This window comes from Taeniopygia guttata, chromosome 19 (genome assembly GCF_048771995.1).
Source record: "Taeniopygia guttata chromosome 19, bTaeGut7.mat, whole genome shotgun sequence".
NCBI lineage: Eukaryota > Metazoa > Chordata > Aves > Passeriformes > Estrildidae > Taeniopygia > Taeniopygia guttata.
In genome coordinates, this window is record NC_133044.1 from 567,913 (window position 1) to 580,679 (window position 12,767).

General features: G+C 41.9%; 1 protein-coding gene across 3 annotated transcripts in view; it reads right to left on the reverse strand.

The window, feature by feature from the left end:
• Positions 1–12,767, reverse strand: part of NLK (nemo like kinase) — a 37,797-nt gene that overhangs the window by 7,663 nt on the left and 17,367 nt on the right. For all 3 annotated transcript variants that reach the window (XM_041720073.2, XM_072916724.1, XM_041720072.2), the window contains 4 exons: positions 6,867–6,996; positions 5,739–5,794; positions 1,356–1,462; positions 622–707 (listed from right to left, as the gene is read on the reverse strand). In XM_041720073.2, coding sequence (XP_041576007.1) covers positions 622–707; positions 1,356–1,462; positions 5,739–5,794; positions 6,867–6,996 — 379 coding nt within the window. The remainder of the gene's footprint in view (positions 1–621; positions 708–1,355; positions 1,463–5,738; positions 5,795–6,866; positions 6,997–12,767) is intronic.

A 12,767-nucleotide genomic window follows, 5' to 3' on the forward strand; every position in this document is an offset into this window, starting at 1 on the left:
TATTTATAGTCTGAAAGATTAAAAAGCTTTGCACTATAAAAAACCCAACCTCTGGGTACAGAGTATTTCAACTCAAACAAACTTCATTTGCTCATGACGTGTCTCAAAATATTAAAGATTCAGCTCTACTCATTTGGGGTTGAAGAATTGTTAAAAATGTCTTGCACCAGAAGGGTTAAGAAAAGACACCAAACTTTGCCAATTAGAATTCTTAGCAAAACCCTGTAAAGAACACTGAATTTTTGTGTTTGGCACAGCTGTACAACACACCTCAGTCCTCCAAAATTCCATATACCCAAGGTTAATGGAAGTGCCTTGGGCATTTGGTGTCACTTCCCTTGAGGAGCACAAGGACACCGAGAACCCCCTGCCCCTCCCAGGCACAGACAGCCCACCCAAGTCACACTCAGGAATTGTCTCTCTCTTGCTTTCAGGGATGTGGGGAGCAGCAGGGAGAAAAGGGAAAAGGCAGATGTTTGCTTCATTTCTACTTTTTAAAAAGTCTGTAGGATTTTTTTTCCATCTACATGGACTTTCAAGCCAAGTGTTCACACTGAATGTTTTTTGTTTAAAAATTAACAACAGACACACACGAACATTTTCAATAAATGTAAGCAGCACCTTAAGGACACAGTTGCTGTTCACAAGTAGGTTCCCTGGTTTAATGTCTCGATGTAAAATGCCAGCAGAATGTAGATATTTCAGACCTGAAATATTAAAGAAAAATATTTTTTTTCCTTTTGAAAGAAGTTTAAGCCTGACAACATTTTCCCAGAAGGTCTGGCAACTCCTGATCAGCAAAGGCTTTGCCTGTGCCTCAGTTTTTGTATGAGTAAATCCCAGCCACGAGTGCACACTCAGTCACTTAATGACAGGAAAAAATTTTTGGAGTATATAAAATGCACAGAAAAAGGAATTCAGCAGTCTTTTTATAAAAATCCCCCTCCCCCCAAAAATCCAGCAAACAACAAATCAAAAGCAAAACATCATCTCTCTGATTATGGCATGGATACACTGCTAATCCCCACAATGCAATTTTTAGATACTCTTACTGCTCTGTTTTTCAGTAACAGAGCCTTAAGGGGATACAATTACACATATTTACCCATCTGGTTCAGTCTAAGTGTCCTTTTTGTTCCTTGATTCTAAAAGCATGACTTTTCTTTCCCTGAGAATGCTTTAAGGCAGCAGGGGTGCCATGCTCTTGTAGCTACAATAATTCATGCTTGGTATTCAAATATGAAATTAAAAGAAGTTCCTACAGGCAGCTTATTCAAGATGAGAATGTCTTGAGAATAAACATTAAGAAAAAGAAAAAAAAAACGCTTCATTAAATTTAGAGGAAGAAAAATTACCTCTTAAAATCTGGTAAAGAAAAACTTTGACATGATCCGAGCTGAGTGGCTGAGGAGAGACGATAATCTTATGGAGGTCACTCTGCATCAACTCAGTGACAACATATCTGCAGTCCAGTGGTTAAGGAAAAGTAGAACAGGCACAGAATCTCTTGAACCGTTCACTAACTCCTACTTACTTCAGCTCTTACAGGTCAGAAGTATTGACTTAAAGAGAAGAAATCTGCTTCAGAGGTCAAATCCTTACAGGAATGAAAATAAAAAATGGCTTGTGAAAGAAAACAGATTAGTCCATGAGAGTTTGCATTAAGGTAGCTGCACAAAGTTACTGAAAAGCAGACTACAAGTGATACTGAGGGGGGGTGGCTCCCAGAGGGGCCGTGTGTGCTCAGGGGGTTACAAAAGCAGGGAAATAGGCTGAAAGCTGCACACGGGACAGAGACAATCCTGACACCGTCCCGGCTGTGGGACCACAACAGCACACAGAGAAATCATCGCAATAAATACTGGGGGCACTACAGGCATTAATTAAAAACATTACTGCTTTAAAAGCTTAGTTTAGCAGTCACATTTGAAAGAGAAGTCTCTGGTATTATCACATTTGTGGCTGAAGGAGGTAAAACACATTTGGCCCATGTTAACTGATACAGCCAGGTATTGAATGCTCATTTTCTTTCATCTCTACCCAGTCAATGCTCTGCTTTCATCTGTTGCTCTACAAACCCTCTCCAGCCAAATCCCCGTTGGCCCAAGGGTTCATCTGCCAACAGAACACCACACAAAATCTCATTTTATATATTAAATATCTCCCAACTTTCTGAGGAAAAAAAAATAGTAAAATTGCATTCATAAAGAATTCATAAAGAAAAAGCCCAACTCTGCAGCACCATAATTTGTAGTCCTCTAATTTTTCTTTTCCTTTAGCAAAGACCCTTTTAAATATTTATACCAGACTTTTAAAATTTGCAACAAATACCTGCAACAAATCCTAACATTCAATTTAATGCAAATTATTTTTAAAAACCCAAAAGCATTACTCTGCACTTTATTATGATAAGATTTTTGTTTTGCTACGCCACAAATCCTCCTAAATCTCAATCCCGAGCATAATGTCTCCCAGATGTCTCAACTAGTTGCCATGCCAACTAAAGCAGCTTAAATTAAATGAGGGCCTGAAATGGCACCTGCACCACTGCAGGTCTGGGGCGCATTAAATCAAGCCCTTGACAGGGCTCAGAGGTGCCATTAACCCCAGCAGCAGCCATCTGATTATTGTCTCTGCATAATTGAGCCGGGCTGGCAGCAGGTTCCGCTGCCACCCCTCCTGCTGGGACCCTGCCTGCAGCAGCCACTGCTGGGCACACCGAGCACAACAAAGGCCCCGGAGCCGGGGGTTTGGGTCCCCTCCTCACACAGGTACCTGCAGTTTGCTTTTTGCGGCGCCACGCCGGGCCCTGGCCGTGGGGCGGCCGCTGGCGCCGAACACGCCGCTACCCAGCGCTGCTACCGAGAGAAATTGCTCCTGACAGCAGTAATTAGTTAAGTAGCTGTATAAAATTAGATCTACAAATGTACCAATTTGCTTCAGAGTAATTATCAAAGCAAATGCGCGGCACAAAAGAGCTTGACTTGCTCTGCTGGCTGGGACCTGCTGAGTTGGTAAATTTTATAAAGCCGCAGATAAACGTTAGAAAGGGATGAAGTGCCCTTGGTGATGTGGCACTCTCACCATGGCTTGGACTGTGCTTTGCTTGGTCCCTGCATCCCTCAAACCGCAGTGCCGTGGCTCAGGAGTAACCCTGGCAGGCCCTGCCCAGCTGGTCTGGGTGCTGGCCCAGAGAAGTGGCCGCAGTGATGGAAGAGGAGGAAAACCCGTCCCAGGGTGAGCACATGCTGCTGGCACAGCAGGGCTGGCAGTGACCCTCAGTGCTCTTACCTGCTCCTCTCCACCCTCCAGACACAGGGATCCCCCAGCATCCCCCAGAGCACACTTCTGTACCTCCCTGTGCATTTACTGCGCACCGCTGCTTTTACTGCTACTCAAGCCTTTTCCAGACACCACCCCTGAAAAGTGGTGACTTTTCAGCAGCTTCTGAGATCCACTTTAATGGGCAAAGTTTTCAAAAAGTTACTACAGAAACTTTGGATGATTCTTGAAGGAGAACATCCGTGGATCTGCAGTTGCTGAAGTCAGTATTAAAATCAACTGTGGAAGACTTCGTAACTGGAAAAAGGAGCTATCAATCATTCATTTTTGCACTAGGTGATACTGGCAAAAACATCAATAACTATAAGATTCAAGATGGCCACAAAGATTTTCAACAGAAAACCTCATTATTAATTCAAATTATATCTTAATCTGAGTGTTTGCCAGGTATTTTCATCCTAAAACAAAAATCCCACTAGATTAAAATTCCTTTATTCATCACTGCTTTCCTTAGAAATCTTTTAATTTATCATTAAAACGTTAAGGTGGTTTTATAATTAGTTCTCTTTAAAAAATACACTCTGCAATTCCTGCTGGTACCTACGAAACACTGAATAATTGAAATGAACTCTACCAGCTCATTTGCAACACATCATTCATATCCTTTTAGTCATTCTTTTATTATATTTCTTTCCCAAAAAGGTCACTATAACTCTTTGGAAAGAACAAAGGAAATCATTCAATACCAACTCCAGCCCTTTACACATTTATCACTGTTCAATATGTCCTCCTGTAAAATGGAACAACCCTATGATATCTTTGGGACCTCTACTAGTGGACCAACAAAAGAAGTTTTGACATCTACACCTCCCAAATATGGAACATCTTTACCTGATCTTCTTCAAACTAATCTCAAGTAAGTTCTCCTTACACTACAGTAAGCAGAAACACAGGCAATTAAAAATGGGTATATAAATCAAAACATTTACTAACTCATTCTTTTAAGGAATTTAAGGGTCCTAAGTGCACTTATTGTAATTATTTCAAAATAAAGGACAAAGAAGACTACACAGAGCAATAGTCTTTTGTTGCCAATATTGAAGTAAGAAATTAACAAAAATATAAAAAGACAGCCCTATAGAACACAATTCAGAATGACTTAAAGTCAGTTAGCCATGAAGGAAACTAATATTTTGGTTTTATATTCAAAACTTGGCAGTAGCTAAGCTCATAAAAATAAGCTTATCCCATTTAAATATTCTTGATTGTACAATTACACGGAAGAAGTAATCCTTAACCTAGATCTGATTTATAACTCATATGACTTGTTCTAAATGAGGGCATTGAACTAGTGCACATAACCAAAATCCAGTTTTTGAAGACTACTTATATGCTCTTCACGTGAAAGAAATATCAAGGCAGAATTTTAAAGCTTTGCCTAAACTCATATGAAAAAGCCCCAGTACAGCAATATTTTCAACTAAATAATGCGTTTGTCCACCAGCAAGCTGTGCTGTACTTTGGTTAAAATCACCACGTTGTTTATACCTACTTTCCTCACCAATCACTCCAAGGTATTACATAAATAGATCAAACCATACTTCAAAAGTTCAGGTTGCCTAAAATAATGACATTTTCCTACCTATTAATTGTAAAGTGGGTCATACAAAAAAGAAGCTTAGGCCGACCAGCAACAAAACCCAACCTGCCCAAGCTAACCACAGAGTGGCAAAGAACTTCTCTTCCCACGAGTCAGAGCCCTCCCAGCCCAGGGATTCACTTCTCAGTATTTCAGACAGCAGAAACTCCCTACTTCACTACTAGAAAACAGCCCAAGCCGAGTTAGAAAAGGGAAAAAGCACACCAAAACATGACACTCGTGTGAAGTTTTCCCCTCAAACTCTGCTGGAATACAGTTCCCCCCAGGCAGCTGAACCTTGCTGCAGCGGTGACACAGAACTTAGGTGGGACACAGCTCTGGGCAGGGTGCTCTGCACCAGGACAGAGCTGACCAAGGACAGCCACAGCCCTGCCAGTCCTCAGAAACCTCTCTGGTAACTCAGGGTTTCTAAGCCCGTGAAGGCAGAACTCTCCGAAACCACCACAAAGTCTTTTAAAGTACTAGTAACTGAGAGGAGATTAATTACTGGATATAGTTTTCAAAAAGATATTCTGGGGGAATCGCCGTGAGCAGCAGCAGGACCTGCTGGTCAGTCCCACAGTCCCTGCACACATGCAGAACCAAAGGCTCAGCTCAGTCCTGCACCATCCCACACCCAACACCCCCTCAGAGTTTGGGATGCTACAGGTTCACTTCTGGAAATAAAACTGTCCACAGGCAGGCTCGAGGCTTCTGCGGCTCCATTTCATAGAGTACACCAAATGCTGGCAGCTTCTAAGATAATGAAAATCACACCTACCTCAATTAAAATGTTCTATTTTTATATTTAGGATACATTTCTTCAAAATAGTCGATGTGTGGAGGTTGGAGGATGTCGAGGGCAGAGAGTACCTAGGAAACACCACACAAGGTCAAGGCCAATTCCAGAACAAATTTCCTTTCAAAAAGACATACTGCACATTTCTCACATGGCTTCATTTTATTCTATCCCACAGACAGACCAATGTTCTGTCTCACCAGGTATGTAAATTTAATAACCCACCATGTCAGATATTCTGTACATTCAGTGTCTCTCTCTTTTTTAGCTCAAGAAATTCTTTCCAGCTGTTTGAGTAGTAGTCTGAAAGCACAAATTTATCTATCCAATAAAAAGTGCTTTCTTTACAATACATATGAACATAAAATCTTTGAAAGAAGTAATTCCAACAAAGAAATGTAAAAGCAGAAGATACTACACTTTGTTCTGCCTTTAGTCTTTCAGAGTTTTGTGATTCACTGCTTCCGCATGGGAATTGCAAATCCCAAAGTTGTTCCCATTCTACATAAGCAGCTCAGTGGTAGAAAAAGCAAAAGGTAAAAAGGTAGAAAAAAGCAAAAATGTAGAAAAGCAGCAGCAGAGAATTCCCATCCTCTCACAGAAAAAGATACTCCTTGTTGTGGTCATTTGGATACTGTCCTAGGAAGGTTCATGACATTTGGGTGAGGACCCAAACTTCAGATGCAAACTTCAGATGTTCAGATAAACAAACAACCCAAATAGTGTTCAAACATTTTAACTTAAGCTGACTGATTTTACCTAAAGCAGGTTTGGGAGAGGACCAACAAAGGGGACAGCACCAAGGAGTACAGAACAGCTCAGGAGGAACAGTGTCCAGCTGGCACAGCCCTGTGCAGCCTGACATTTACCTACAGCCTGAAATAAGGCTGGGCACAAGTGTACTGATTGTCTGTTTGCAAACACTTTGGAGGGAAAATTATGAGTATTCTTAGACTCATGACAGTTTCATTTTTATAGTGTTTGTAACAGTAATATCTGAGTTTCCAGAAAATCTGATCACTGTAAAATCAGAGAGCTTTTAAAGCATTTTAGATATTCTGTAACAAAACATACTTCTGTTACAGAGACCTCCATTTTACAGTTAGGTTTCCTCAAAGATTTCAAGATTACTTTGAATTTACTTACATTGTCATGCTTAAAAAAACACAACATCTTCAACTCCCGGAAGACCCTTTTACAAGAGACCAAATTCTGGAAGACGTTGGGCATCTTTTTGAGTGCAACTCTCTTTCCATCTCGTGGATCTGTTACTGACCTACAGAATAAAAGATAAAGAACATCACATATTCCCATTAGACAGTTTTTCTAAAGAAGAAAATAGTACTTTAAAGTTTCATATCGTTCTCAGCTCAGTGAGTCAAAACAAAGTGAAGCCATTTCTAGGGAAAAAAGTAGTAATGTGAGGGCACTGAGCAGTGTCCTGCAGAGCCTGTGCCACACAGATGTGACAATTCTGTGGCTGGAGCACACACCCAGCCTAGCAGTGCCACACACTGAGCTCATCATGACATCAACACCTGCAGTGGATGTCAGGATAAACACTTCCTTCACCTCCCAAAAATACCTCACTAAAACGCTCTCTCAGTTACCCAGATTGGATTTTATCAGCTCTATTGCTCACTTCTTCCTCTCCAAAGAGGGTAACAGATCTAATAATCCCATTCTGACAGAACACTGGCAAGTATAAGACTATTTATTGGTCTAGCACCAAATCACTTCACATCTGGAGAAGCAACAGCACGTGGTATCCAGGTTTCCACAAATGTAAAACAGGCGTGATACTGCTCTTTCTCCCACACAACTTATGGAATGCAAGTATAGTAGCTCAGGAATTATAAGGTGCTTCGCACATGGCAAGTATTTTAATTTAAAATAATTGGATTCTGAAAATAGAATTTTATAATGAGAACCATAAAACTAGAGCAAGGAGATTATGGTGCCTCAATTCCCAATCCCAGTTTTTAAGGTGAGTTTTTCAAACATCACTACAGAATAGAGTATATGCATATTTTTACCGGGATGACCAAAACAACTTCAATTTCAGTGCAGTGTTGAACCCACAGAAGAATCCACATCCAGTTATGCACCCTGGTTAACTACATTTGTCCTTAAAAAAATGCTGGCTCATCTCTCTCATGTGACTCCTCAACAGCAGACATGAAAGGCAGCTTCTTATGCCTCAGGTCCATGTTTTAAATATCTAAATAAAAAATTAGACTGGAGTGTTCAGGTATCTGCCTCACTCCCAAGTACCACATCTGATTTCAAACCCATTCAACCAGTCCAAAGTCAGTCCCAACACCTCGGGCAGACACCTGCTAACAGCCCTGCACGTCTGTGTTTTAAACAAGGAGCAAGGGGGGACTTGGGAAAGGTGATATAACACTATTTCTATGGTGAGAAACACAGCTAAAAACAATCTGAAAAGGTCTTTTAATCCATGACATATTTCCGATTTTCTCCAGGACTTTTGCCTCTTGCCTGAAGTGATGAGAAAGGGCAGGAGAACTGCAGAGCTCCAGCTCACACAGCTCCACAGAGGGCACGGGGCACCTGGGGGCACCTGCAAAACAAGGTGTTCATCACCATCAGGCACACCTGGGGCTCAGGATGCAGCAGAGGCAGAGGCTGAACAACACGGGCACGCAGCAAGGCGCCTGTACAGCTCTCTCATCTCCTGCTTGCAAATGCAGGCTGTACCTACAGCAATCAGCTTCCCAATTGCTGCCACGCCAGCAAGGCACCACTCTGGTTAGTCAGAGAACATCCCATCCTGTGCACGGTAACAAGCAATTACTCAGCATATCAGATTCAGCTGGGGAATTCTAGGTGGTTTTGAGATATTACAATTTCATAAACTGCCCAGCACAGGCTCATCCATGCCCAGGAGCTGATGAAGCAGGGATAACAAGTCCTCCAAAGCAGCTCCCACCATCCCCAGTGGGGATGTCCCTGCTCAATGTCCAGCTCCACAACCAGTTCCTTGTCAAAGCAAACTCCACAGAAATTATTTAAATGTTTCGTACAGGGTGTTTTGAATGCATATTTTAAACAAACACCTGATTTTTACTGTAAAACATCTACTTACATAGTCCCTATCTAAGAAAATTAAATGTAAAAACTGCTAACATTTCCATTTTATTAGTCTAAAAATCAAGTTAATAAAATTATAACCTACACTAATGTATAGTCCTCAGATTGTGTCATACTTCCACACAGAATTGCCAGATGACCTCAAAAGGTGTCCTTTTAATTGAATTCTAGATTAAAATGGTCATTCCCAACTTCTAATAAAATATTAAACTAGAATAAGAGAATTCAGTTTTAGAATAGTAATCCAAAACATTTCCCGGCAAAGTCTGAAACTTGATAAATTATTTTATCAGACCAGACGTACTCATCTCCCACTGCCCAAATAGCGGGAAATCTTAAAATATGGAACTAGAACATTTGAAGTGGAGGTCACTGCAAAAAGGTATCAAAACCAGATTTCTGATGACTTTGGATCCACTTGTTTTCTGCAGTCGTTCTTCTACAAAACAGTGGCTGCATAAGACACAGAAATCAACAGTCAGCTTTCACCACAATCAGTTCAGATGGAAATGAAATTTTGGGACGCTGAGTAAGTCCATGAAGGCTCTGAGGAGAGCCATGAAGCAGTTTCCAGTTGCCTTAATTGAAGTTCTCATATCAATGTTAATTACACATGAACAGTAATACAATCTGCATAACTTTTTTTCCTATTGATATTGAGCCTGAACTTTGTCTAACTCCCTTCCTAATTAATTTATTAAAATTTTTAAAAGGAAAACATTTTAGAATAAACATTATCTTAGGAGAGATTATATGTATAGGAAAACAGTTGCTGAGCACCTGAAAATCCTTTCAACCACTACCCCTATAAATATTAACAGATGCCCATCTTTTTCTTGCTGACTGAAGGCAGAGTCAAACGTTTTGAGCCCAGATTCCCTGATTTCTGGGATTCTGCTGCTGCTGAGCCTCACTGGAGGAAGCTGCTGGCACTCTGTACCTCCCAGTACCATCGGGGTCCTGCGAGTTCTCGGCCTCCTCCCACGGACTGAGACGCTGGGCAGAGGGAAAGGCTTGATAAAAAGGCTGTCTTTAATTAAAGAACAAAACTATGACTTATTTGATAGCTACCACAGATCTGCTGATGCTGACTTTGACTAGCTGTGGGGCCCCATTTAAAAACCAGAAAGAGCTGAACACGTGCAGAGCTGTTAAAGTTCACCTCTGCTGCGCTAGGCCTGGCCTGGCTGCTCTGCTTTTCCAAATGCTTCCATACCATAAGGATGGGTTTGGCTGAACAGTTTTGTCCTAGTCTCTCACAGAGGAAGGAGTTCAGTGGGGCTGCTGTGGCATTCACATTTAAGACCAGTTTCTTTTTTCTTTTGAACAGCCCACTTTTACAAACAAGTGATGATCCCCTGCAGTATCCACCTGGAAAGCAATTCCTCTGCTCTTTCCCCCACAGCAGCAGCAATGCCAGCCTGCCCCTCACCTCCCTGACGTGGGTTGGGAGCCCTCTACTACTCACCAGCAATTTCACTTCAAGGGGCAGCACAAAACTAAAAATCCAAGTTCTGAAGATCAGAACTGTCAGGCCTGCATTCCAAAGAACAGAAACAAGAAAGGAAGAAAGGAAACAGGCTGTCTGAAAACCTGGTATTTACAGCATCCAAAAAAAGATGCTGAAAATGTTGCTTTGTGTTTCTGTACACTACCTACTTTGATACTAGTAAAATAATTATTTATAGCAACATGCTATCAGGTCACATATCCCCAGGAGAAACTAGAAAAGCAGGAAAATCTCCTAGGAGCTAATTGAGGGAACAGCTAGAAAGGCAGCTTTCCTTACTGCTGCTCTCAGAAGAACACATTTGAATTCCCTGCCCTGCTTTGTGAGGACATTCCAGCACGGGTGAATCCCGCAGCAAAGGGCCCAGCAGGCAGGAGCCATCCATCACAAAGCACTACTGAAGCCTCAAAGGGTCCACTTACCAAGCACCAACTGCAGCTGGGGATAAAGAGATCACAGACCAAGATTCAAACCAAAAATAACTTAGCAAAAATTTATATATAGGTATGGGGCAAAAAATAAGTTATTAAATCTTGTGTCAAGGCAGATAGTTCAGCTCTAACCATGCCTTTAGGAGTGACACTGGAGCAGCAACCCTGAGCTGGGAGATCCAGCACTGAACACTGCAAATGGAGCCACCCCAAGCCCCCATCCCTGCAGAGACAGAGCAGGAGCTGGGCCAGCACACAGCTGGGGCACAGGGCAGGACGTTCTGGGGAGCAGATCACAACCAGAGCAGGTGAGGGACAGCACAGGAATGGGATGCATCCCCGGAACTGCAGTGGGTGCCCTGTGCAGCAGGGCCACTCTTCTGCCATCAGAAACCCCTTGGTTCTGCTGATTATACATAATGTATGTATGGCTTGCTATATTTAAGAACTACGTAAAAAGCTTTTAAAATAGTCTGACATAAAGCACATAAAGAAAAAAGATACTTTACAAAACCTGCACCTTCTATTTACTTTGCAAGCTAATCGCACCCGAAATAATATAATTTTAAAAAGTAATAGGACTACAGAAGAGATTAATGACACAGTCCAGACCTCTAGTTAAAATGTTTTCAAAGACAATCCTTATCTCAAAGAATCCTTGCAGGCATTCAGCCGTTTCAATTACGCATTATAAGCCTTTAGCAAACCTCTGCCATGCTGATGGCAAATTTTCAAGGTGGAGTCTATGCCAACAGTGACTTTTTCTCTCCCTGAATCCAGGTCAAGGCATACACATTGTTCTGTAGTTTCAACTGGTAGAAAAACAAGTTTGTGACTGTTCCGTGCAATTGTTACACAGGAGCAAGATAATGAAAGAATGCTCTTGGGGTGGTGTGCGAAACTGCTGGTGGAGTTTGTTCTATCACAGAAACAAACCTCTCTTCACATTTATAGAGAATATCTATAAATTTACATCAGGACTTACCAGAAGGGAGGGAATTTAATAGGATTACTCTGCAAGTTTTTCTTATTAGTCAGTGAACTTTTTTCCTCAGTTGCTTGACTCTTAATCACACAGGCTTTTCCAGCAAGCCTTACTCTGAAATATCTAAGTGACTTGGTCCCACAAGCATTTCAGCTGCTCACCCAGGCATGTTTGATGTACCATTTTAAAACAAACAGCACAGCTCATACTCAGGGGCATGTGATCCCAATATGCCACTTTTTCAGCACATGGTATTGCAAACAATCACAACTTGGCATATTTCAAAATATCCTTGAGCATGGGATGATATTAAAAATCCCTTAGAAAAGCTCACAAACCCACAAGATTCCCAGGACTGAAGTGGAAGGGCAGGGAGAGGCTGTGCACTTATCAAATCTCTTATCTGGGAAATGCTTGATTGAGTACATAAAATTTGCACACGGGAACAGGCCATGAGACCAGGCCCTGTTCTCTGTGAAGTCACTGCCAGGCACTGAGCCCTACCAAAATGTGACAAAAACTGATCCACGACATTCAATGGACTGTTGGGTAGCAGAGGGGAGAGTTGAGGAAAATAAGGAGGGAAGTGTGAAACACTTACGAAAACAAACCAATATATACACGTGGATTTAACAACAGATGTCTTACTGAAGGAAAAGAAGGAAATGCATCCACACAGGCTGAGTTTTTACGCAAGGCAGCTGCTTTAGCAATTTACCATGATAAAGATTCAAGCAGCAGGGAGACAGGACAAAGGTGACGTTCTGGGCTCTGCAGTGACCTTGCCTGCTGACAGCAGTGTGTTCTCCCATCGCAGACTGCAGCCTGTCCCACACCGCTCCTGACGCGCCGGCGCTCGCCAACGCACACAAAACGTGTTTTAAAGCTCTGTCACAGCTCCTAATGGAATTAAATTACTCACATGCTAAATGGTTCTGTCCAACTCAGTAGCCTAAAGTCAGTTTTGCAGCCCAAAGCCGCGAGCCAGGCGCTGCTGGCCTGGCAGG